This window comes from Rutilus rutilus (assembly GCF_951802725.1).
Source record: "Rutilus rutilus genome assembly, chromosome: 17".
NCBI lineage: Eukaryota > Metazoa > Chordata > Actinopteri > Cypriniformes > Leuciscidae > Rutilus > Rutilus rutilus.
Window position 1 is genome coordinate 33,286,976 of NC_140230.1, and position 25,627 is coordinate 33,312,602.

Here is a 25,627-nt window from a genome sequence, read left to right on the forward strand (position 1 = left end):
ATGGTAAGCAAACTAAAGCTTTTTCAAAATAAATATTAAAAAAAATTTTTAATAAAATATGACATTGCATTAATGATTTTTCATACATTTTCTTACATTGTCAATGCTTTAGAAGGTCATTTCTGTAACACATCTAACATTTGTTCATACATTTGCATCTATGTAATGATGATGATGATGATGATGATGATCTGCACATTCACATCATAACAGTGTAAAGATTATTCAGACAAAACCAAAGTGTGTTTCTTTCCTTTGAAAACTTTTAATACAGAAATTACAGAAAAATAATTTACAGCTCTGTGTAAGAACATTCTTTGACAGACAATAAATATATAAAATGTTAGTGAATATCACTAGAAAACAGCGGTCATCTGGAGGAGCCAGTGCTGTGCGCTGGCCGCCAGAGTCTGTGCTTCATGCTGGTGCTCGGTTGACGCCGCAGGAGTTCATCACCTTCATCAATGTCTTTAGGTTTATCATAAATTGTTGATATATGAAATTCTTTTCTGGGTTTCTTAAGCGGAAGGAATGAGCTGAGCTTCTCTCCATGGTACCTGCAAAACATATGAAATCAAATCATTAGTCATAATGTATCAGTCTAGCCTACTGTAAGTCACAAAAATGTTGAGCAGAAATTATTTTAAGGATATAAAAGGATATATTACTAATGTGGATAAAAATAAGTAATTTACAGACTTCCTACACCTTTTGACCAATACATTTTCATGACTTTTTTGAAGTTCGGATATGTGTTTTTTAAGTATCATATAGTATTATAGAGTGAGAATATGGAGTGGAAAAAACACCTATTTATTTAAAGATCCAAACTAAGCAAAAATATGCAAAAAGATGAAATTCTGATAGCTTGTATTTTAAATCAATGAGATCTTTATAACGGACAATTAACATAAAATGCATATAAATATCAGTCTGCGTTATTATCTGCCAATAATGTGTCTCAGAAAGATGATATTTAAATGCTTACGTTTTATGATCAAAGCTCTGAAGTTTCAAAACATATCATGCAATACAATGATGATTGAGAGATGAACAAATAAACATTCCTCAAAAGCCTGATGGATCATATTTGATACTTGCATTTGTACAAAATTAAGTGTATGGACTATCTACGTTGCTTCAATAAGTGTTCATCTTGAAATATTACTAACAATATAGAAGTTATTCTTATGTTTACTTCATAAAAATCAGTAAAGATGTAGAAAGTATGATCCATTCTGAGTTAAGAATAGTCGCAGGATATCATGTGTGAAGCAAATGAAAGCGGTGCGGTAGATCAGTGAAGTCCACACTCACCCAAAGCCTCTCTTACAGTTGGGATGCTGTCCTTCGCTCTCTAAAGCATCCGTTATTCCCACCTGGCTGCTCCCGAGACTTTCTCCATCCTTCCAGCCCTGTTTCTCCATCACACGCCTGCCGAATCCCTACAAAACACAACAGCTTTTAAGCACAGATCCTTTTAAAATGTTTCACGATTTAAAGTGCGACTAACGGTACAAAAGTAACGAATGCTTTTAAACATTGGAATCGGTAAGCGAAGAACTATCACTAGTCTACACTTGTGAGTTATTTTATTTATTTTTGGCATTTTTGCCTTATTTATTAGGATAGAACAGTAGCAGAGGTGGGGGAGAGAGGGGGGACGGGATCGGGAAAGGTCCACGAGCCGGGACTCGAACTCTGGTTGCCTGAAGCACAACGGCGCTACATGTCGACGCACTTGCTCACGAGGCTATTAGTCCAGTCATTTTAAGCCAAAATGGGGGTCAACCTTGAACAAATTGCAACAGAAGCAAACTCAACTGATTTTGTATCCTCAATATGTCCTGAGAAAGGGAAAATAAAGTCCCGAAGAATCCCATTAGGGGAAAGTTTAGAAAAAGACCCAAATATAGCCTATTCATTATTCTTCTTACGTGAATAGGGTAAAAATTTAACCTTTAGATATCACCATGAACATTACTGAGTTGATTACTTACATCAAGGCACACAAAAAATGTATTACAAGTTTTTTTTAATTGTTTGTTAACATGGACAAACGGTGTATAATCTAATTACGTATGTGCTCATTTGCATAAATACTACAACAGGTCTAAACATTGGGTAAAGCCAGGAGAAAATGTCTTGTTGAATCTTGTTGACATATAAGAGTAAAATACTTAATGGTAAGGTCTGAAAATTAGCACATACATAATTATTATGCACCGTTTGTCCATGTTAACAAACAATAAAAAAAAACTTGTAATCATTTTTTTTATTTGTCTTGATGTAAGTAATCAACTCAGTAATGTTCATGGTGATATCTAAAGGTTAAATTTTTTACCATATTCATGTAAGAAGAAGAATGAATAGGCTTTATTTGGGTCTTTTTCTAAACTTTCCCCTAATGAGATTCTTCGGGACTTTTTTTTTTCGGGATACAAAATCAGTTGAGTTTGCTTCTGTTGCAATTTGTTCAACCTCTTTTCATAAAATGACTGGACTATATCGGCGCCGACAACACTTGTGAGTTATTGAGCAGTGTATTATAAAAACAAATCCAAACCTTTGTAAACCTCTCAAAGTTCCCGATTTTTTGTTGGCGTCCCGGCAGCCCGTCCAGACCCTCCCGAAGTCTCCTTTCAGAGCGCATGCGCACGTAATCTCTGGAGTCCATGTCACCGCCGTCTGAGGAGAAACAATCACAGTAATGCATTGGGTTTGATGTCATGTAAACAGGTGTTGTCAGTCTGTAATTGCGTTGGACTTAAATCAAAGCAGTCATAATTATCTAATCATGAAGATTTACCTTGGTCATAATAGACGCTCATATCCACGTCCCAGTCGTCTGCTGTTTGTTCATCGAAATCTGTGAAAAATCAAAGATGAGCAACATGAGACTGAATAATGCATGTGTGCTGCTGGCAATAATGATGCACATCGAGCATCTTTTCCTTTACTATAAGGATGGTCTTGTTAAACTTGCCAGCTTGGTTAAACTATTTCACTAACACAGATCAGGTTTAGTCAAAAATGCTAGAATAACTTGTGATAGTCTTAGTTGGTAGAATCAGTAAGAATAGGATGAAAATTACTAAATCAGGTCATAATGTTTTAGCAAAAGCGTTTTCAGCAAAAGTTACTTCTGAAAAGTTACAACTTGATCACTGTAAAAATAAACAAACAAACAGTTACATTTGTTTGAGTTTCCTGTATTGTACTATTATTGAAAAGTATTAACCTAATTTACATTATTTTATTATTGTATACATAATAAATGCAAATATAAAATGATAAATCTTAATTTATGAAAGAAAAATCTTTTTTTATTATAAAAAAAAGCAAATATAAAATCATAAAATCTTAATTTATGGGAAATTAATTTTAAAAAAAATTCTAACTATTTTATAACCACTTTATAGTACAACTGTAATAATTACAATACTAATATTTAGTCTTTATTTCTTCATTTATTAAACATTAAACTTTTATTTTGGCGGGTTGCCAGCAAATAAATATAAAACAGAGCCATTCTGAGATGCTGAAATACTGTATTATGAGTTGCATGTGTATAAATGAACACAGTGCTTCACTCAGTGATGTATTTATATATGAAGAAAATGATATATTATAAAAAAATATAAATGTAAACTATGATTTTTTCTTTTGGTTTACATTACATTTATAATTTTTTTCAGGGTCAATGAAAATTTTGTCAGGACATGTTGAAATCTGATCTACTGGGTCAACAGGGCTCCTCTCTTTATTCTTTCAATATGAACTCATACAGCTCCAGACGCAGCACATCTCACAAAGTTAAGATTATAATACACTGGACGTACTCAGCTATATTATTAGAACTTGGGCTGTATATTTCCATCAACCAAAACTGTTTGCCAATGGTACCTCCTTCTTCCTCGTGCCAGAACTGAGCGTCTGTGTAGAAGACGAGGCCCGATCCGCCCTTCTCCCACTTGAGCTCGATCTCCTCCTCATAGAGCCTCTCCTTGGAGCGCTCCTGGCTGGTGACATCATCGTGGAGGGCCTCGTGACGCTCCCACTCCTCACAGCGGTCATCGTCCTGCGGAGAGCACACATTCAACATGTTATTCATCTGGCCGCAAAAACATTCATCAGCAAATCAAAGTCCCTGTAAATAACTGGCATTGGGGCTGTACGATATTGTAAACAAACAACAACAATGCAATATTTAGTTTTTCTGCAATAAGAAAATATAGAGATTGTCACGAGATGGACTTGAATAGCTCTATATGGAAAGAATTAATTATTCTAGAATGAATGGGAATTGCATCTGCATAGAAAACAAATATAATCTGAAATCTAATAAATAAATACCTGACTAAATGGCTTAGTTTGTACTTTTTGAGTGCAAAATCCTTTTAGGGCTGAACGAATTGGGAAGAACCGTCTTTCAGTAACCAGAATGTTTTAAAAATATATATCTCTTTACTTGTGTTTTCACAGGCCACATTCCCACTGTTTTTGACCCATTCAATACGACTATAAAATTAAAATAATTATGAAGATATTATTGTGACTATTATTACATAAAAATATTTAAAAAAATAAGAAATATATTGTTAATACCATTGTACTGTAAAACTGTTTTATAGTCCAACTGTAAAAATTACAATACTAATATTTAATCTTTATTTCTTAATTTTCAAACATTAAACCATTAAGCTTTTATTTTATTTTATATATTTATTTAAATAAAATTATTATTTATGTAAATCACTTGTTTAATTAAATGACTTTTTCAGATATATATAATATATATATATATGTGTGTGTGTGTGTGTGTGTGTGTGTATCTACATAAAATTAAAACTATTAAAAAATTAATTAATTTAATTAAATAGCAGCCTGTGCGGTTTGAAAATCTTCAACATATCGGCCAGCCCTAACTCACATCATCAGGGCCTGACAGCTCCTCTTCACTTCCTGCTTCCTGTGACTCTTGATTGACAGGGGAAATGGGCGTGTCCTCGTCTCCTGTTTGTGTGGTTGTGGGCGTGTCCTGGTCTCCTGTTTGTGTGGTTGTGGGCGTGTCCTGGTCTCCTGTTTGTGTGGTTGTGGGCGTGTCCTGATATCTTGTTTGTGTGGTTGTGGGCGTGTCCAGGCCCCCGGGGCCCGAGATCTCCACTCCTCCCGCAGTGAACACGCTCTCCTCTGCAGACCTCATGACTGTGCTGTTGTAATACAGGTATGGAACGTTGCCGTAGCGCCGATTCGAGCCTGTCTTGGGAAAAATGAGACCCAGCTTGCGGATGAGGCGCGGCGGCAGGCGACAGGACTGAATGAGCTCAAGGAAAACAGTCACAGGGGTCCCGACGTTCCCCGATGGCATGAGGGAGGGCGGATTGAGCTCCGGAAGGCCCTTGAGGTCAGTCATGGTGAAATGCTCTGACTGGGCAAGGTGGCGTCTCATCTCAATCTTTGTCTTGTAGGGGAATGAATTATGATCTAGAAACAGAGATAAAATATGATGATTATCTGCTCATGCAACAATCAGATGGGTATTACATTGAGCACTGTAGGCATTTTAGACAGATTGTAAGAGACATTTCAAACTGTGTGACCCTCGACCCTTATTAATAATTCCCATCTTCTATGTAAAGCATTTTGAATTGCCATTGTGTATGAAATGTGCTATATAAATAAACTTGCCTTGCCTTGCCATTTTCCCTTTGCAATTTAATACCATTATTCATGTTCACCCTTAAACAACTGCACAAAACATGTACAAGAACCTTTGTTTGTTTTATCTCACATGGCCATTAAGTCTCATATATACCACATATAAAACCCAGGGTCTTCATAGAATTAAAACAAAAGAAAATATTTGTATTTATTTTAATGATAAAAAAATATAAATGTTGTAAACAGCATGATAAAAATTAATTGATGATGATTTTATTTTTTATTTAATTATATATATATATATATATATATATATATATATATATATATATATATATTATGATGAATCTTAATCTAAACATTTATCCTATTTACATTTTAATTATTAAATATATAAATGTAAATATTAAATGAAAATGACATTTATATGTATTATTTTAATCATAAGAAATTGTAAATGTAAAGATAAAAAATAAACCTTAATTTATGGAAAAAAATGAAATATATAATGAATGTATATTTTTAATGTTAGTTATAAAATTATAAATGTAAATCAATAAATCTTAATTTATGAAAAAGTGCATTTACATTACAATTTATATTTAACATTTTCATTTTTTAAAAATAAATAAATATACGATTAATTTTAATTTATGAAAAATTACATTTATTACTTTCACATTTAATTATAAACATTAAATTATAAAAAAGAGAATTTTATAATTTGTGTGTGTGTGTGTGTGTTAGGGCCAGTGAAAAGTAGAAATTTGAACACTGGTTGAACAATCCATCTTGGTTGAACATCGTGTTAATATGGTGGAACTTTTATTTTGAAAGGTCACCCACCGGCCTGCTCTGACACTTTAACTCTCCGAATCAAACATTTTCTCCGCAGGCAGTTTCCTTTAGAGTCGATCCACTGGTTCCCTGAATACATCTTCATGAATCTGTCGGATTCCTGTGAGCGAACCGACACCACACAACAACACAAACCCGGGGGTTTCCCACCAGGCCCGTCGGAACCCTCCAGGGTCCGCTCGCTGACTCCAGCATCTGCCGCGGGAAACTGCACACGAACCTCCGGACGATGGCGATAATGGAAACACACGAATCCTTTACTTTCTATAAACTGGCTGAAATAGTTCCTCAGGTCTGCGGATCGGAGCCGGGCAGGAATGTTGTTTACAACGAAATACGTCGCCTCTTCCGACGCCGCCATAACTGTGAAAGTGAAGCCAGAATTCACGCCTCTGGTACACCAGGCAGAAGTTGTTTCAAAATAAAAGTTAAACCAAAACAAAAACAACCTTTTAAAATAACGTACAGTATGTTGATATTTTATTTAACACCGTTTTATGTTTGTAATCTCGTTATAAGTAGGCTAACTTTTTATCCCATAATTATGACAAAAAAGTAGTGCTGTCAAATCGAATCGATAAATATATACATATAAATTATTACACATATTACAACCACAAACTTTTATGTTAGATACGATCAATTTGACAGCACTAATATAAATAAAAAAATTATTACTTTTAATGTCATAATTAAGATTGGCAGAAACGGGGTTCCATAGCTCTATGCATTACAGCAATACAAATAAATAAATAAATAAATAAAAACATTAAAAGTACAGGAACATGATACTAGCAGATGATAATACCGTGGTGCTTTGATACATACTATTACACTGTAACATATTTAAATACTATGGTATTTAAACCGAATAAGTATTTGGCAAAAAACTTTTATCCAAATTGACTTAAGGTATACATTTTTTTTTAAATGTAAATAAAAGTAGGTCATGTAAATGTATTATTTCTGACAAGAAAATAAAGCATTTGATTTGAATTCTCTTGGCCTGGTATTTTCTGAAATTCAAAACAACATCAGGATTGATCTAGATTAGATCCGAGTTAAAAGCCTCAATTTCTTATATAACTGATATGCTCATAATACAATAATACCTCTTTTCAGAGAGAAACACCTCAGAAAAAAAGTGTTAAGAGAGGCATGAAATGGAAAAAAAAAAATCAACCTTTTTATTAAAATATATTTCCAATATAATTTCTGTGTTGTCATGAAAAAGTGTCATAAAAAAAGAAAAAAAAGAAAAGAAATTAAACTGTGTCATATCTATCCACATTACTGGCACTGTACAGAGAGGATATGCATAGGAAAGAGTGACAGAGTGTCAGAACTATTGCTTTGTTCAAATAGTGATTCATATAGTGATATTTGGTGTTTTCTCCACATGTCAAGCATTTAAAAATGATAGGCAATGTTATTCCAAACCCATATGAGGGTGAATAATAATAATTTTTTGGCTGAACTATTCCTCTAAAGCATTCATTACTTTACTTGTATATATTTTAAAGTGTCATCAGCAGTCTGGTCCGCTAGAAAGCACACATGGGCTGATATCTTCTGAATCCAGAGACACAGAGAGTCTAAAGCCCACAGGAATGTGGTCCGTCAGTCCAGCCAGCTGAGTCACGTACGTGAACTCTTCCACAACCTACACGGGAAAAAGACAAAGATTTAAATATCTTGGAAAGATATTTTTCCAGTGTTTCATGAGCAGAACAATCCAAAACCATTAAAGCAACACTCCACCGTTTTTTTTTCCATATTAAACTGTGCGTGAGAAAATGGATGTGTGGCATGAGAGCGTGTGAAAGGTGGCAATTGCGTGTGTCTCACGGTGAATGCGTGAGAGTTGGCAGCTCTGGACCCTAATGAATGAACTGGGCTAAGCTAAGTGCTATCAAAGTGTCGCCGCGCGCCAGAGCGATTGAGTGCACGCACTGAGACGAGAGAGGTATGTATCAACTCGTCTTAGTTAAGGGAACAACATAGTTTAATATGAAAAAACGGTGGAGTGTTCCTTTAAACACTGAAGCACAAACATGTCATTCTTAGCAGGAAACGCACCGTTTTGCAGTGACTGGCGACGGAGCTCTCTCGATACAGAAGGTAATCGATCCGTCGACCCACCCAGGGCTGATCCGGCTCAGGATAAACCAGAGGAACGCCGTCGACCGGCACCGGGGGAGATAAATAGTCCTTGCGCAGTTCTTCACTTTCCAAAGTTCTACAGAGAAGATCAAGGCCTGATTAGACTGAATCAAAACCTGTTCAAACTATGCACAGGGTTCCCACACCTCGGTTAACTTCAAATTCAAGGACCTTTCAAGAACTTTCCAGGTCCAATATCCTCAAATTCAAGGACTTAATGTGGGGACACATTTCAAGTGAGAGCAAGGTTACATCGTGTTACCTTGTAAGATACATTGTTACAGGTTTTTTTTGTGTCAAACACAACTATGCAAAAAAAACATATTTTTTTGGCCATATGACAGAGATCAGATATTCTATTTGTCGTATTTCTGATTTGCATAAAACTGAAGAATATTCGGTACATCCTATACTGTATTCTAAAATGATCTGATATTAGCTTTTGCATGAAACATTGAGGTACCATCGTTGTAGTTTGGTGCGAAAGCACTTAACGGGAAACACTTAAAGGAGAACTCCGGTCAATTTTAACATTGAGCTCATTTTAGGTTTAGTACCTATGATCACGCGCGTGAACTCGACAATCGACTACTGTGGACTTCGACCGAAAACAGGATGTAAATACAGGTATGTGTGCTGGCTGAATAAACATCCGTTTTTATATATTTCTTTCACATCTACTGCAGTCAGATTCACCCGCGTTCACTCCGAAGGAATCACTCACATGACCTGTGCACTTGTAATGACACATCAAGGATGTTAAGAGGCTAAAAGCAGGTTTAAAACTTGCCCCATTGAAGTCAACAGGGTGCAAATTTTAAAACGAGGATAACACGGTGTAGGCAACACCGATTTTTGTCGTTGTTCTCTGTACTGACAGCACTCCAAATGTACAAAAAAATGAGCTCAATGTTAAAATTGACCGGAGTTCTCCTTTAACGTAACGTGAAAATGCGCGTAACTAACGTAAATCAAGCAAGCTAGTATGCATAGGCCACGAAGTGTTGGCGAAATAACACATTAGTGGACTTGAGGGAATAATATGGAATTTTTTTCAGAAAACTTCTTGCACAAAATAAATTCAATCAGACCTGTATCTATGCATGTTTATTTGCAAAAACTTTCCAGGGCCTTGAATTTTTTCCCCCCAGATTCACAAACTTTCAAGGATTTCAAGGACACGTGGGAACCCTGTATGCAGATTTTTCTAAGCTATGCTTCATTTCATGTATATTTCAAGTGTATATATATATATCCATATCTCACCGCTGCAGGTTGTCTGGAGTCCTCATGTTCTCATTATAGAGTGTTGGCTGTTCCAACAGGGTTCCTACAAATTAAAACCACAAGTTTTTGTGTTTAAGTATTTGTACACTTTTAAAAATTATTCATGCAAAACTATAACTATATAATACAATTGCATACAATAAAGAATGAAAAGAAACAACATCCTAATAGTGATACCCAAATTAAAGTGGAATAAAAGAAATAAATAAAAAAAGTTTTTTTATTTAACCACAGAATATCCGAAACGGCAACTTTCCACTCCAAAATGTGCGTTCATTTCACAAAGCGTGTTCAGATGTGCTGGTATTAAGATGAGTTTTGATCGATCAGATCACAAGTAGGTGACACTAAATACGGTTGTAAAACGTTTTGAGCTTGTCCACTTTCGACCACTTCCAGATGTAGTTGAAAACGCATTAGACCGGATTTAGTGTCGTAGTGTAAACGCTCAAAGTGTTCGAACAGCCACAAAAGACCGTCTACTCTCCGCCTCCTGATCTAATGCCTAAACATTATGTGAAGCGGCTAGCAAGACGGGATTTAAACTTTGTCGGCTGAAGATCCACGTTTGGTTTGAAGATGAAAAACGTACCAAGCACAATGTTCTCTCACGATCCCTGATTTCTAACACACACTCACAGCGTTCGGCTGGTCTTGCGTCTGTCAGAGCAGAAACTAAAGCTGATGCTCAGTATGTTTAGTCTCTGTGTGCGTTCATATCTAAGTTGCTCGAGCTTATTTAGTCCATTAGATTGAAAGATCTGAAAAAGTACCCGCCCATAGATCCTCTCCTCAAAGAAATCAGGACAGAAGTGGTTGAAAGTGGACAAAAGAGGCGGATTAAAACACCCGGTGTAAACGGGTCTGTGTCTCCCTCGTCTACTTGTGATCCGATCGACCAAAACACATATCAATACCAGGTGTAAACAGGGCCTAAGAAGCAAACGAGAGTGTTACCGATGACCCAGGGCTTCTCTTTCCCGGGTCCAGCTCTGCAGGGGTCTGTATATTCCTCAAACACACTATGGCTTTGCTCCAACCTGTCATCTAGTAAAAACAAATGAAAGACACATGAAAACGCTGATTTAATGAGGCATTTTTTTTCTGAACTTCCTTTGCATAAATATTGATCTTTAATCAAGACGTACAGTTGTTCAGTACATACCAGGGGAGCAGTTGTCGAAGTTAAAATCCCCACAAAGCACGTCAAACATCACCATTTCATCTTCTCGCCTGGTCACTGCTTGAAACTCGCTGATCCATTTGGTCAACATGTTAAGCTGCTCAAAGCGTATCTCTCCTTCCCCTGATCAAACACCAGAAATGTCTTAATATTTGATGTGCTTCAAAGCATATTATTATACATATTTGTGCAATTATTAGTTGTGCAATTATAATTTGTACATGATTCAAACTGATGGCAAAACAATAATACTTAAGTATGCAAAAAACAATCCGTCTTCACCACTGGGATTCTCTAGACAATTTAATTCAATTGGATTACATTACACAAAATATCCAAAAATGTATATTTAGTCATTATTTATTCATCCTTGTTTTGTTCCAAACCTGTATTTGAGATCTGAGTGCTTTTATCCTGTGACTCGTAATATAAAAGACAAGTTATATGGATAGATGGACTACGGTTATGGTGCTTTTATGGCACTTTAATGGTGTTTTTGTCCTTTTTGGAGCAGATATGGTCACTATGAACTGTTGTCGAGTGGCAGGGTTTCTCTAGCTGGAGTTTGTGAGTTGATAAAAAGTAATTCAATCATAAAAATATAATTTTTTATTGTTTTAAAAATAAATAATTAAATTAAATAAATCATAAAAAAAAAATGAACTAAAATAAAAACAATCCAAATAAAATACAAAAAATATGAAATATCTTATTTGTTTATCTGCATGTACTGTAAGCATTAACTGACATCAGGGAACTGTAAACGCGAGTAATTAATGTTGAAATATTATTATAAAATCCTTCAAGTAAACATTTCAACTCAAAAAAAAAGTTTGAGAATCCCTGAGAATAACTCAAGATAACTCCCTGCTCAAGAACATAACAGCATACAGGTTTGGAACGACATGACGGTGAATAAACAAACACAAACATTAATTTTATAGGTGAACTATTTCTGTAGATGCATCATAACAATAACAACACACTTGCCTTCAGGAGCGTGCAGATGAGTGCAGTTAATATACCCAACCATTTTCTTTTCCCCTTTTTGTAACCCTATCTCCACCTTGTGAGAAAATAATTTGGTTTAGGCATTTTTAGTATAGTTAGTTTAAGGCCCCGATATACTTCAAGCAACAAACTGGTGTCACATAATTTTGAATAAAATCAGGCCAAAATAAAGTTTGTTTCGGGAGTTTGAAATATGTTCCAAACTAAGTGTTGGTAAACACTTTCGAACTACCATTGGTCCGTGGCGATTACATAATAGGTGGGTGTGGCTCTGAGGCTCCGCCTTCTTTGACTCATTTCTTCAGTCCATTGAGTTCAGATGCAAGTAAAAACATGAACACACTGGAGAGAGAGCTGCTTTATAGTAGAAATTGAAGTTGTAATTCTAATTAAAAGCAACACTGACAGTTTTTCATGTTTAATATTGTAAAGCGATCTAAATAAACTTGACTCGACTGGAGAACATGCAAATTTGCATATTCTATAATCTATAAAATATTCTATGCGTATACTAAAAGAGGCAAGGGTGTGGTGTTACATTCAATCTATTTTAAGGCATGAAGATTTTTTTTTTCAAGGAAAAAACATTGAAATATGTAATTTTGGTTATAAAAAATTAGTTTTAAGGGATACAATTATTGACTACAGGGGGACTTCAAGGAAACATTCTATTTTGTCATTCAACAAACATTTTGGGAACGTTAATGTTTAATGTTCTCTATGGAAGCTTGTTTCCGCCAATGAATAATAAATAAATAAATAATAATAATAGCGACTTTATTTCTCACAATTGCGAGATATGAAGTCAGAATTGCGTGTTATAAAGTCTCAATTGCGTGTTATAAAGTCGCAATTCTGAGAAATAAAGTCGCAATTGCGAGATATAAAGTCAGAATTGCGTGTTATAAAGTCTCAATTGCGTGTTATAAAGTCGCAATTCTGAGAAACAAAGTCGCAATTGCGAGATATAAAGTCACAATTCTGAGAAACAAAGTCACAATTGCGAGATATAAAGTCACAATTCTGAGAAATAAAGTCGCAATTCTGAGAAATAAAGTCGCAATTGGGAGATATAAAGTCGCAATTGCGTGTTATTGTGAGATATAAACTATTCTGAGGTAAAAAAAAAAAAAGTCCGTCTTTTTTTTCCTTAGAATTGGACTTCTGACTTTATAACACGCAATTCTGACTTTATATCTCGCAATTCTGACTTTATAACATGCAATTCTGACTTTATTTCACGCAATTCTGACTTTATATCTCGCAATTCTGACTTTATAACATGCAATTCTGACTTTATTTCAAGCAATTCTGACTTTATATCACGCAATTCTGACTTTTTAACACACAATTGCGACTTTATTTCACGCAATTCTGACTTTATATCTCACAATTCTGAGAAATAAAGTCAGAATTGCGAGATGTAAACTCGCAATTGTGAGATAAAAAGTCGCAATTATCTTTTAAAATGTTTTATTTTGTGGCGGAAACAAGCTTCCATAGTTCTCTGAACATTCTGAAACAAGAAGTAACATTTAAAAAATGTTAGACGAATGTTTCAGAAACAAAAGTTGTATAAACAATGTATAAATAAAAATTTTGTGCTAACGTTTTGAAATCATAGACTAGATAACATTCTATTAACGTTACTGGAAGAACGTTTGGTCATAACTTTGAGAGAACCTTGCCAAAACATTAGCCAAAACTCTGAGAACGTTCCCAGTTAGTTGGGACAGCGCTGCTCAGGTATTTTGAACTTCTTTTTACCCCTAAGCGAAGAACGGAAAATAACTTTGCTGTGAGTTTACCGGGGCCTTTCATTTCCAAACCTATATATAAAACATTGTAGATCAGCAGCAATATTAAACTGAATGCTGTACCTTTACAGCCAGCAGGCCTTTGGCAGCCAGCGCGTCCTCTCCTCGGCTGTTTGGAAAGCAGCGGTACTGAGCCTCCATCACGGGATAGCGACTGGCCAGGAACAAACCACTGTTGAAAAACTTGAAAGAGGAGCACGTTCCGGCAGGCTGGCAGGCGTAAACGCCAACGTCATAGAGAACATGTTCATAGAGCGACCCGAGAGCCTGTGCGAGCTTCAGAGCGGCTCTCTTATCGAAAACCTCCTGGAGGCAAACTATATCCACCGAGGACGGGAACAAAGAGGACACTTCCATCAGCATGTCGCCGTCTCTTAAGGGACGAGGCGGATGCTTGTGCTGCTTGGAGTTCTGGTTGCAGTTGGGTTTGGGAAGCTGCTGGTTTGGACCATTGGTTTCATCCGCTTCGGTACCGTCCTTCTGACCTGTGATGGAAAAGTCTACAGATCCGTACGAGGATGGGGCCGGTTGCGGCATCAAACTGCTGGACGGGGTAACGGTGCCGCAGCTGCTCGGAGAATCTACGAAAATACGGATGTGTGGGCGAGTGACACCCTGCACAATGTTTTTCCCGATGATTGACGCGCGCTGTTGCGTATGCCCGAGGTTGTTGAAGCGCGCCACGCCGTCGGGCAACAGGCACAGGTTGCCCGTCAGAAACCCAAAACTGACCTTCTTCATCTCCTCCCATCTAGAATTACGATCCTCCGTGTGAAGGATCTGCACCTGATGGCGGTACGAGAACGGCCGGCGTGCGGCCTGGAGTGGAGCCCATAATACGAATCCCAGGAGGGCGAATGGTGTGGAAAGTATAAACAGGATGAAGAACAGGACGGAGCCGAAGACGAGCTTAAGCGGGTGGAGGTAGCACTCCTGTTCGCGCCTCAGCACGCGCTCCAGACTGGTGGAGACGCAGACGGCGAGGAGACGGTCCAGGAACCAGAAACACGGGAAGATGAGACTCCATCCTACAGCATGGAGACCTTCCAGAAAACAGTTGGGGAAAGGCGACTCTCTTAAAGACATGCCTCAGCGCCACACGCCTCGGAAAGAAGCCTTCTCATCTCAGATCGTCCACATAACCGATCGAAGTCTGGGGCAAAATTACAAATAAGGTGAAAATGTTAGAATGTTTGCAACGTTTGGAAAGTGTAAAGCTATATATTTACCAAATCAACTAGTCAGTGGATTGTATGAACCAGGGTTATTATTGTTGAAGGAATAGTTCACCCAAAAATATACGGCTGTTGCCAGTAGCCAGTGATTATAGTCAAGTCAAGTCACTTTTATTTATATAGCGCTTTTACAATACAGATTGTATCAAAGCAGCTTCACAGTGATAACATGAAAATAATACAACAAAGTTTGTTTCTAGAAGAAAATTGCGTCATCGTCCACCTTAAAGTGTAAGTTGCAGGTTAACCACCACAGCCAATTAATGTGTAAATTAAAGTGCTCTATATATATATATTTAATTATTTCTGTCTTAAAATGCGTTAAAATAACATTTATTGGGGTTTCTTCAAAGGTAGCGTGTTTTTTCAGTTACTGGGTGATGACGTCACAAGAGGAACTCGCAACCCATACTCTGCTGGATTCTTACTGTATTATGGCTGTTTGGAGAACGACTGAGGATGTGGGAAACCATCAAATTCTTTATGGACCACAGCTCTACAATTTTTAACCGGTCAGGCGTGAGAGAGGGGAGCCATGGCACTCAAAGAGTTATTAATGCTTGGTGTGAGGAGAATTAGTGGAGGGCTGGCCAGGTGTCCTGGCGAGTAACGTTAGCTACGTTAGAGCTAGTCTAGCCTGGTGCAAACTTAACCCGGATAATATAACGGAACAAGCAAGTCTTTTCAAAATATTGCCGTCATGTAGAATAGCAAGGAGGGACAACGACTGAAGACATTATTTACTTACAGCAAGTCAGTCCAAATCAGAGCTGTAACGTTAGAGATGCACACACTGCACAGGCACCAATCGCTAGTCTCATCGACGCCTCAAACGTCATGTAATACCCTTCCTCAATCCACGCGTTATCAATTTCTCACGATTTAATTAGCGATGTTTATTGTCAGAAAAGAAAAAGAGAGATCGATGTCCCCATCACTGTGTTTGTGTGGGCTATGCCACCCAGTTGAATCAGCAGTGGAGAGTATGTGCTGCCGTGAGGTGAACGCGTTTTGGAGTTTAGTGGAACAGCTCGACCTGCGACCGGCTGATCTGACGTGCCTGAACCCGTTTGTTTTGCGAATAGCTTATTCTCATTTCAGGCAGGATCACGGTCCCCTTGAAGTCAGCACACACGAGTATGTTTACAATGGAGTTATTTTATCCATAATTTTTTTTATCAAATAAAACATACAACCAACTTTTCTGAAGTTATGTAAGGCGAATATAGCTGCTAGCGTACGGTAACTCTACTAGTGAGTTCCTCTTATGACGTCACGCCCCATCTAGTGGAAGGGAGCGGGAGCGGTTAAAACCACTGTTAAAAGTGCCAACTTTTCATATTATATCAGCATTTTGCTATAAAAAACAATGGTGGGCGGTTTTTATCTTTATGTTTAATAAACACATTGCATTACTTCGTGAAAAATTTAACCTGCAACTTACACTTTAAAGGAACACTCCACCGTTTTTTGAAATAGGGCTTATTCACCGTCTTTCCTACATTTAGATAGGTGGGCAAATGCATTTTTGTCTCAGTGCATGCATTGTTTTAGTTTGGCAGCGCCGCCGATAGCTTAGCTTAGCATAATGAATGGAATCCTTTGTTGCCAGCTAGCATACCGGCGTGAATAGTAGCCGGTTATTTTTCCTACAGTAGACATAGTGAATGGCGATAAACATGGCGGATTTTGTGAGAGACGAGGAGGGTGACTTCTCAGACAGTCAAGATCCAGAACCATACCTCTATGAACCAGAGTTTTCAGAAGATGAGCTACGTGCTTTGGAAATAGACCGACAGGAGGAGGAGGCTGCGATCGCTCAAGAGCCGAACTGGTGGTGAGTGTGATATCTCTGCGCCCAAGTAGCAGTGCTTCGCCTGTGCTTCCCCCCAGTATAGTCCCAAGTCAATATCTGCCTAGGAAATCGCCTAGTCTTAATCTGCATTGCTATTTGTACTCGTTGTGAATACGCAGGCCGCAAGAAGTAATTCGTTTTTTATTTTACTTTATTTTTTATCACTTTTACTCATGACATGCTAGCTGGCAACAAAGGATTCCATTCATTATGCTAAGCTAAGCTATCGGCGGCGCAGCCAAACTAAAACAATGCATGCACTGAGACAAAAATGCGTTTGCCCACCTATCTAAATGTAGGAAAGGCGGTGAATAAGCCCTATTTAAAAAAACGGTGGAGTGTTCCTTTAAGTAAGGCAGATCAATAATATTGTTGAATATTAAATGTCCCCAACTAAGCAAGCCAATTAGCTATATTTAATATATTTAATAATTATTTAATAATAATATTTAATAATTAGCAATTATTAAACTATAGCGATTATAGTTTATAAAGTTTTAAATATGGATATATTTCTTACGAAAAACTTTCTTCAAAAACTCGGGCACTATTCAAAGCCATTACAAAGCTGGGAAGAGCCAGGATTTTATTTAATATAACTCTGATTGTGTTTGGCTGAAAGAAGAAAGTCATATACACCCAGGACAGCTTGAGGGTGAGTAAATTATGGGATAATTGCCATTTTAGGGTGAACTATTCCTCTATCTAAAATCATAAAAAAAAATAAGTTAATTGAAATAAAATATAATCAAATAACTCTGAACCAGGGTTATTATCATTAACTAAAACCATTTTTAAAAAATGTATTTGAAATAAAATAAACGTTAACTAAAATAAAATATATATATTAAAAAAAACCTTATTTTATTTCAGCTAGCTGCCAACAAGCATTTCTCATTTTAGTTTAGTTTAAGTTGAAGTACTAAAATAATAAAGACATTAAAAAAATTACAAAAGGACAAATAAAAATTACTAAAACTTTAACTAAAATTGAAAATGGAAAATGTGAATAAAATATTTGAATATTCAAATATCAAAAACAGCATCTCATTGATATAAAATAACCCTTTCACACAGCAGTCAAAACTTCAGACACACTGACTATTTTCCATGTTATATAATGTTTATAAAACCTAAAATAACACTGGCTTGAACAACACGCTGTGACTAGTCTGTCTTATTGAAAGCCCAGAAAAATAAAGCTATGATGCTCTCAGAGTGGACAACATGTCTATACAGCTAGTCAGTTAGTGGATGGCTTTTGACAATCCCTTTTCTTTTCAATGCATTTGTTCCGTGAATGGCTTCTTTGTCAAACACAATAAGCTCAATGCAGCCTGTTGAACAGGTGAAACAAGCTTTCATAACCTTTGGTTAGAATTTACTTTCCTTTACGTTCAATGAAATGTTCAGTTCTCAACTGGTGGTTTGTTTTTTTCAAATTGTGGGTAATAAATCTTTTACATTTACGCATTTAGCAGACTTACACACATTTCCAGCGAATGGAACCCATGACCTTGGCGTTAAATGTAAAAACAAATGTATACATTCAATCATAAAAACATGCTGAGATGGCATAATATGTGTTTCTCATAGTTTAACATGTCCTCCAGATGACTCAACATTCAGATTTAAGAATAAGTTTCTTTTTTAAGTTTCAAATTTAAGTGGAAATGTAGGTTTCTGGTATAATGTCCCGTATAATGCAAAAACAAAAACACCAAAATTGTGTTTCTTCAATTGCTCGACATTTCACAACTGTCTGTATCTAATAATATCACCCAGGTATCATGGGATATGTCCGAGTCATAGGGTTTCTGAATGAGGGAACTCACCCATAAAAATGTTGTCAGCAAAACAGCACTGCCAATAACAACAACAGGATACTATGACATGTATAAGAGATAAACATCAGAGGATCATGGTGCATTTCTGCCACCAGCCCCGGTTAATTCGTGAGTATATGTACTGCAGAAACATACTATAATATGGCAGTTTGCTATTCAGGAGCCAATGATGCACTAGAGATTAGAGACTTACAGTAGCAGGGATCTTCTGTTTACCGCATACTCAACTGGATTAATACCTATTGATTTATCGATCGAGAGCAATTACGACACTGATATGATCTAATGCATAGTGATGAATAATGAAATCAGATGCGTGTAAAATTGCACTGCAGGGAACAGGTCAAAACATGCACTGGATCTAATGCAAGATCAACTCCACACGTGTGCTGACGTCATCCTGCATTTATGCGAAATTATCATATTATGATTATATTCTCTCTCTCTCCCGTCTAAACCGTTACGGCTTTCTGTAATCTACCTAGGCTACAGTCACGTGCCACTGGTGACCAGATCCCCCGGTTAGCAGGGCGGAAATGGCAGCAGTCGCGAGCTGGTAAAGTTTACCTGTCTTACCTGACTCTGTTTGTGGCGCGCGACAGGCTTTGTTTTGAACATGAGCTGATGTTGCGGCCAGTCCGTGTATTGGACACCTTTCTGATTCAGTGAATCTGATTCATCAGTCTCTTTGCTGCTAGTGTTCCTCCAGCGGTTTGTACACGCACGCATACAGTATAGTAGGTCATGCGCGCGCCCGTCCACATCCCCGTGTGTGCGCGCACTTCCGCAAAGCCCTTCTGCTGAAACTGGCTTATTTTTTTGAGGGGGATGTTTGGGAATATGTTGGTGTTACTGCTTTACAATATACATACAGTAGGCTATATGTTGACATGTCCAAGCTTGAATTTAGATTTTCTCATTTTAACAGTTGCAAAGAAGGGACAGAGCAAATAGGCTACCTTGAAATACCTTGTTTATATAGGCTATTTTTAGTCTTCCCCCATCCAGTTTATGTAAAATGATTCGTCCTGTCGATCCAACATACACATTCAAACATGTAATCTTTCCATTCACCTCCAGACTCAGTGTTTTCTTGCATTTCTAGGTTGTTTATTTTCTGAAAGGAGCAAAGCAGGAAGCAGTTTCTACCACAGGAACAGACTCCGTCCATCCAGTCGTGCCATTAAACGTAAGCAGCTGAGCAGCAGCAGAAGATCCTTCAGCAACCTGGACGGGGCAGTTTCAACAATCACCCTGTGCAAAAACTCAGGGTTGGAGCAGGCCCGTTCCTGGGCACCAGGCGTCTCCTTCAGGATCCCGTAGGTGTTGACAATGAACTCGCTGAAGGGAGGGTGTAGACGCATGTTATAGCCCAGGGTTTGAAGCCTGTTCATGATCTCTGTGTGTCTCTCCAACAGCTGGAACTTATAAGATTCATCCACAATCCCAGTCAGTGGGTGAATGGAGACCTGATGTTAAATATTGAATGAGACACAGCAAATACATGTCAAAACATCCCACAGGCTCATGTCTGAATCTACAGCCAGCAAACACTTAACAATTACATAATCCCATTTGCATTTGAAGGGGAAATATGAATGGATTACTTATAGTTGTCTCTGCATATTAAACTGAGAAAAAGCATTTTGAGAGTGACAAAATTACACATTTCAGCTTTAAAGGGATACTCCACTTTTTTCGGAAATAAGCTCATTTTACATCTCCCCCAGAGTTAAACAGTTGAGTTTTACCGTTTTCGAATCCATTCAGCCGAACTCCGGGTCTGACGGTACCACTTTTAGCATAGCTTAGCACAGATCATTGATTCTGATGAGTCCAGTAGCATTTCTTTCAAAATGACCAAAGAGTTTCAATATTTTTCCTATTTAAAACTTGACTCTTCTGTAGTTAAACCGTGTACTAAGATCGACGGAAAATGAAAAGTTGCGATTTTCTAAGCCTATATGGCTAGGAACTACTCTCATTCCAGCGTAATAATCAAGGAACTGTGCGGCTGTACCATGGGTGCAGCAGGCGTAATGATATGACGCAGCGCCTGAAAATAGTCCCCAGCTCGGTAACTTCTTCCAACGTGACCGGGACTAAGTTTGTCTAACCTATTAGACCTATTTTCAGGCGCTGCGTCATATCATTACGCCTGCTGCACTCATGGTACAGCCGCACAGTTCCTTGATTATTACGCCGGAATGAGAGTAGTTCCTAGTCATATAGGCTTAGAAAATCACAACTTTTCATTTTCCGTCGATCTTAGTACATGGTTTAACTACAGAAGAGTCAAGTTTTAAATAGGAAAAATATTGAAACTCTTTGGTCATTTTGAAAGAAATGCTACTGGACTCATCAGAATCAATGATCTGTGCTAAGCTATGCTAAAAGTGGTACCGTCAGACCCGGAGTTCGGCTGAATGGATTCTAAAACGGTAAAACTCAACTGTTTAACTCTGGGGGAGATGTAAAATGAGCATATTTCCGAAAAAAGTGGAGTATCCCTTTAAAGTCACGATGACTGCATTTTACCATTGCATGCAGCACTAAATAAATATGTCTGAATTTAATATTCTTGAACATTAATGAAGCTAATTAACTTCTTATTATAGTCAATTGTACATGTGTCTCAATATCATGTCCCGCTCACCTGCTCTATTTTATCCCGTATGTTCTGCACGGTGAATCCATACAGTCTAGACTGTTCCTGGAAAACATGTGAGAGGATTCGACGGTCCAGCTGGAAGGCAGTTTCACCCAGTAACCTGCTGTGATCTGCAGGAATAGATCAGATTAACCATCAGTACACAAGACCAGATGAGGGATCAGCTGAAGCTTTTTGCTTTAAAAGTTCAAACTCATTGTTTGCTCAGAGTTTTTGCAGTTTAAATTGTGTGCCAGGGTTATTATTGTTGACTAAAACTATTAAAAACATTTTACACAAAGCTGAAAAAAGTATGCATACATAGGTTAGAGAATGAAAATGAAAACACTGGCCAATATAGTGTTGTAGGTTTCACGCCTATATATGTGTGTATCTCCACTGATTTACATTCATAAGAGCCGAGTGTTAAGGTTGAATTAGCAGAGCAATAGCACAGCTGTACATAAACTATTGCAATCTGCACAACATAATGGGAGACATTTCAGAGTTCAAAAGAGGACAAATTGTTGGTGTGTGTCTCTGGTTCATCTGTGATCAGGACAGCAAGTCTTTGTGTATCGAGAGGTATAATATCCAGGGTAATGTCGGCATTAAACCACAGAGGACGAACAACATCCAACAGAAGTAACTGTCGACGCAAGAGGAAGCTTGAAAGAGATGTCCAGGTACTAACCTGGATTATATCCAAAACACATGAAACCACAGTTTCCCAACTCACTGCCCCTGGGCTGTGGACAATGTGAAACACGTATCGTTCTCTGATGAACACCTTTAGTATCTTTCCCACATCTGTGTGAGTTACGGTGTGGAGAAACCCTAAAGCGTCTGAACACCCGGACTGTTGCTGCCCAGAGTGAAGCACGGGTGGATCAGTGATGGTTTGAGCTGCAATATCATGACAATCCTGACTGTGTTTGATGGACACGTCACTGCCGAGGACTACCGAACCATTCTGGAGGATCATGAACACCTGATGTTCAAACCGTGTATCAGCATGATAATACACACAGCAAGACTGGAGACAGAAGGGTTTGATGAAGATGAAAGTGAAGTTGAACATCTCCCATGGTCTGCAGTCACCAGATCTGAAGATTATTGAGGTGTTTTGGAGGAGCGAGTCAGAAAACGTTTTCCTCCACCAGCATCATATAGTGACCTGGACACTGTTCTGGAAGAGGAAAATCCCTCAAAATCCCTCTGGTCACTGTGAAGGACTTCTATCTGTCATTCCCAAGATGAACTGATGCTGTATTGGCTGTAAAAAGAGGCCCTCACCATACTAATAAACTATTGTGATCTAAAACCAGGTGTTTCAGTTTCATTGACCAACTCGTATACATACACACATTAGGCGGTTTGGCAACTAACTAAAATAAGTTTAAGTTTATTAAATTAAACAAAAATAAAAACTAAGAAAATATAAGAATAAAATCTAATTCAAAATATTTACAAAAACTATAATAGTAAAATAGCTGATATCATGCATGAAACTAGTTTGTAGGCAAATATAAACTGTCTATACATATCTTTTTACTCAAAAGTCTAGTTTTTATTTAAGTTTTAGTTTTAGGTATTTTAAGTACATTAAAGTTAATCTAAATGTTGCCTCTGCAACTAACTGAAATAAATGTTTTACATATTTTATTGGTAACACTTTACAATAAGGTTCCATTTGTTAACTACATCAGTTACCTTAGTTCTACAGCATTTATTAATCTTAGTTAATGTTAATCTTCTCAACACTTACTAGTACTTTTTTTAAGCTCAAGAGTTGTATCTGTTGACATTAATGAATGCACCGTGAACTAACATGAAAATAAATGCTGTATATGTTTGTTATCGTTAGTTAATGCATTAACAAATGAGACCTAATTGTAAAGTGTTACAATTTGATTTGATTTCAGTTGAAGTAACGGACATGTTTTTGAATAGTGTGAAATGAAGGTTGCACACCTCTGAGCGTGTGGTGTGTGACGGAGCAGCTGGGCAGCTCCTCATGATTGACAGCTGACAGTGTGTGCAGAAGATTGACGGGTGAGGACGTCTTCTGGGCTCTTTTCAAAAGCTCATCACTGAATCTGCTCTCATCCACTGTGGCGTTCCACTCAAGATTCAATCTCCTGCCTGAATTACAGCAAACACTTTATATACAGCACTTAAAGACACAGTAAAAATAGCGAATGAATGAACTCAAAGTCTGGACTGGGTGTAGGAGAGATTAAAAATATGTGAATTTATAGAGGCGGCTTCATGATATGCACTATATATTTACAGTATGGCTTCATGATCTAGGCCTACTCAAGTATTCATGCAGTTTTATTCATATTTTGAATAAGATTTCATTTTTTAGTTTTAGTTTTCATGTTAATTTTGTCATTTCATTAGTTTTTTTTTTTATTTTGCTAATAATTTTTATTTCAATTTTAGTTTTTATTTATTTACAGTTAATCATTTTAGTGCTTCAACTTATTTCAGTTTATTGCAACAATTTCGTTTTTCAACTAATATTTATATCTTCATTTCAGCTTTATTTCAATGAACAGTGCAAAATGCCCGTGCAAAATCAGTTTTTGTGTGTGTTTTTTGTAATTGTTGGTTTGGTGTGTTTGAGTGCTCATTGTTACAATTGCACAGCAAAAGTTCAGTGACATTTTTATTTGTGCATGGTAGAAAGCACACAGTGAACTCCGAGAAAACGCTATGCTTGAGCAAACAGTTTGTGAATAGGCTACTACAAATGATGCCCGTGAAAGAGACTGTGAACGCATTGAATAGGATGTGTTTAGTTGGTGAATAGCATAGGTTACTATTACACAGTAGCGATAACGTTAAGCGCACCAGAATGAAATATAATATTCAGAAGTAAACAGCATAGCTGACTTACAGATTCAGTTAACATCCACAAATGAATAAGCGCGTCGATTCAGGGAGCAGTGCAAAGTGTCCGTGCAAAATCAGTTTTTGTGTGTGTTTTTAGTAATTGTTGGTTTGGTGTGTTTGAGTGCTCATTGTTACAATTACACAGCAAAAGTTCAGTGACATTTTTATTTGTGCATGGTAGAAAGCAAATACTGATACTGACATAAAATAAATGTGGAACATTGAACGACACGATTCAGGGAGCAATCTACACAGTGAACTCAGAGAAAACGCTACTTAAGCTTCGCTTCCTTTTTCGACCCTCTCTGTGAGGGTCAAAAGCCAGAGTGGCTAGAGCGGCAAAAGCCAATGAGTGCTTCTTTTACCGATACATATTTACCGATATCTTTTGCATTTCCAATCCAAACAATGTCAAACTTCACTTGGCACTGCACTTACTCATGCACGTAGCGAGACACCTGTCAAGTTTCAGTGAACTCCGAAAAAATGCTATGCTTGAGCAAACAGTTTGTGAATAGGTTACTACAAATGATGGCCGTGAATAAAATATAATATTCAGAAGTAAACAGTGTAGCTGACAGAGTATTTATGTCAGAATGTTTATTTTTAAACCACAACCTTCTAAGTGCTTCTTTTTCTGATATTTGTAACGATATCTTTTGCATTTCTAATCCAAACAACGTCAAACTTGGCACTGCACTTACTCGTGCCCGTAGCGAGACACCTGTCAAGTTTGAAATTCATCGGACTAACGGTTCGAGAGATATGCGAATAACAGACATACAGACACACACACACGGACAGACAGACGTTCCTGTAATTTATAGATAGATGATTATAACCCTAATCTGCACTATATTAGTGCATATTTAGTTTATAACAACTAAACAAAGTTATCTTACATTTCTTCATCAATATTAAATACTATGGCTCCGTTCCTACCTACCGGTATGACTGATCCGACCATCGGTTGATGTAAATCTGTTCAGCTCAGCATTTTCTTCACTATCCAAACGATCCATGTCATGACACAGTTCCTCAACGTCCATTTGCAATGAACCGTTTTTTACCTCATCCATTTTACTCTCCACCAGATCAAACACAAATGATTTTGCTTCTGTCTTTGAGAAAAGCACAAGAATCAGAATGCCACTAT

The 25,627-nt window shown here is 37.3% G+C and overlaps 3 protein-coding genes across 3 annotated transcripts; all 3 read right to left on the reverse strand.

Annotated features, from left to right (window-relative positions):
- Positions 1–37: 37 nt before the first annotated feature.
- On the reverse strand, positions 38–6,952 carry gpatch3 (G patch domain containing 3). Its single transcript, XM_084386185.1, has 7 exons — positions 6,511–6,952; positions 4,934–5,487; positions 3,907–4,081; positions 2,810–2,869; positions 2,567–2,688; positions 1,318–1,445; positions 38–557 (listed from the first exon to the last, which is right to left on the reverse strand). The coding sequence occupies exons 1-7, from the start codon at positions 6,881–6,883 to the stop codon at positions 371–373; spliced, it is 1,599 nt and encodes a 532-aa protein (XP_084242311.1). The 5' UTR covers positions 6,884–6,952; the 3' UTR covers positions 38–370.
- A 734-nt stretch (positions 6,953–7,686) lies between these two features.
- Positions 7,687–19,708, reverse strand: smpd5 (sphingomyelin phosphodiesterase 5). The gene is made up of 8 exons (XM_084386184.1): positions 19,497–19,708; positions 14,047–15,136; positions 12,146–12,221; positions 11,138–11,278; positions 10,930–11,019; positions 9,952–10,015; positions 8,602–8,761; positions 7,687–8,185 (listed from the first exon to the last, which is right to left on the reverse strand). Exons 2-8 carry the CDS (start codon positions 15,067–15,069, stop codon positions 8,051–8,053), a joined length of 1,689 nt encoding a protein of 562 aa, XP_084242310.1. The 5' UTR covers positions 15,070–15,136; positions 19,497–19,708; the 3' UTR covers positions 7,687–8,050.
- Positions 19,709–19,956: 248 nt separating this feature from the next.
- LOC311276407 (speriolin-like) lies at positions 19,957–25,550 on the reverse strand (the record flags this gene model as incomplete). Its single annotated transcript, XM_084386045.1, has 4 exons — positions 19,957–20,389; positions 21,577–21,701; positions 23,545–23,715; positions 25,418–25,550. The coding sequence occupies 4 exons, from the start codon at positions 25,548–25,550 to the stop codon at positions 20,066–20,068; spliced, it is 753 nt and encodes a 250-aa protein (XP_084242171.1). The 3' UTR covers positions 19,957–20,065.
- Between the last annotated feature and the right edge of the window lie 77 nt (positions 25,551–25,627).

What these genes read in the sequence shown, in the direction of transcription:
- gpatch3 (XM_084386185.1), bottom strand. Translation starts at nt 6,883, where the DNA reads ATGGCGGCGTCGGAAGAGGCGACGTATTTCGTTGTAAACAACATTCCT. An exon ending in AGCTGTCAGGCCCTGATGAT is followed by an intron (nt 4,082 to 4,933) that starts GTGAGTTAGGGC and finishes TGCTCTCCGCAG; the next exon opens with GACGATGACCGCTGTGAGGA. An exon ending in ACTTTGAGAGGTTTACAAAG is followed by an intron (nt 1,446 to 2,566) that starts GTTTGGATTTGT and finishes TGTGTTTTGTAG; the next exon opens with GGATTCGGCAGGCGTGTGAT.
- smpd5 (XM_084386184.1), bottom strand. Translation starts at nt 15,069, where the DNA reads ATGTCTTTAAGAGAGTCGCCTTTCCCCAACTGTTTTCTGGAAGGTCTC. An exon ending in AAGGCCTGCTGGCTGTAAAG is followed by an intron (nt 12,222 to 14,046) that starts GTACAGCATTCA and finishes TTTTCTCACAAG; the next exon opens with GTGGAGATAGGGTTACAAAA. An exon ending in TCGCCAGTCACTGCAAAACG is followed by an intron (nt 8,186 to 8,601) that starts GTGCGTTTCCTG and finishes TTTCCCGTGTAG; the next exon opens with GTTGTGGAAGAGTTCACGTA.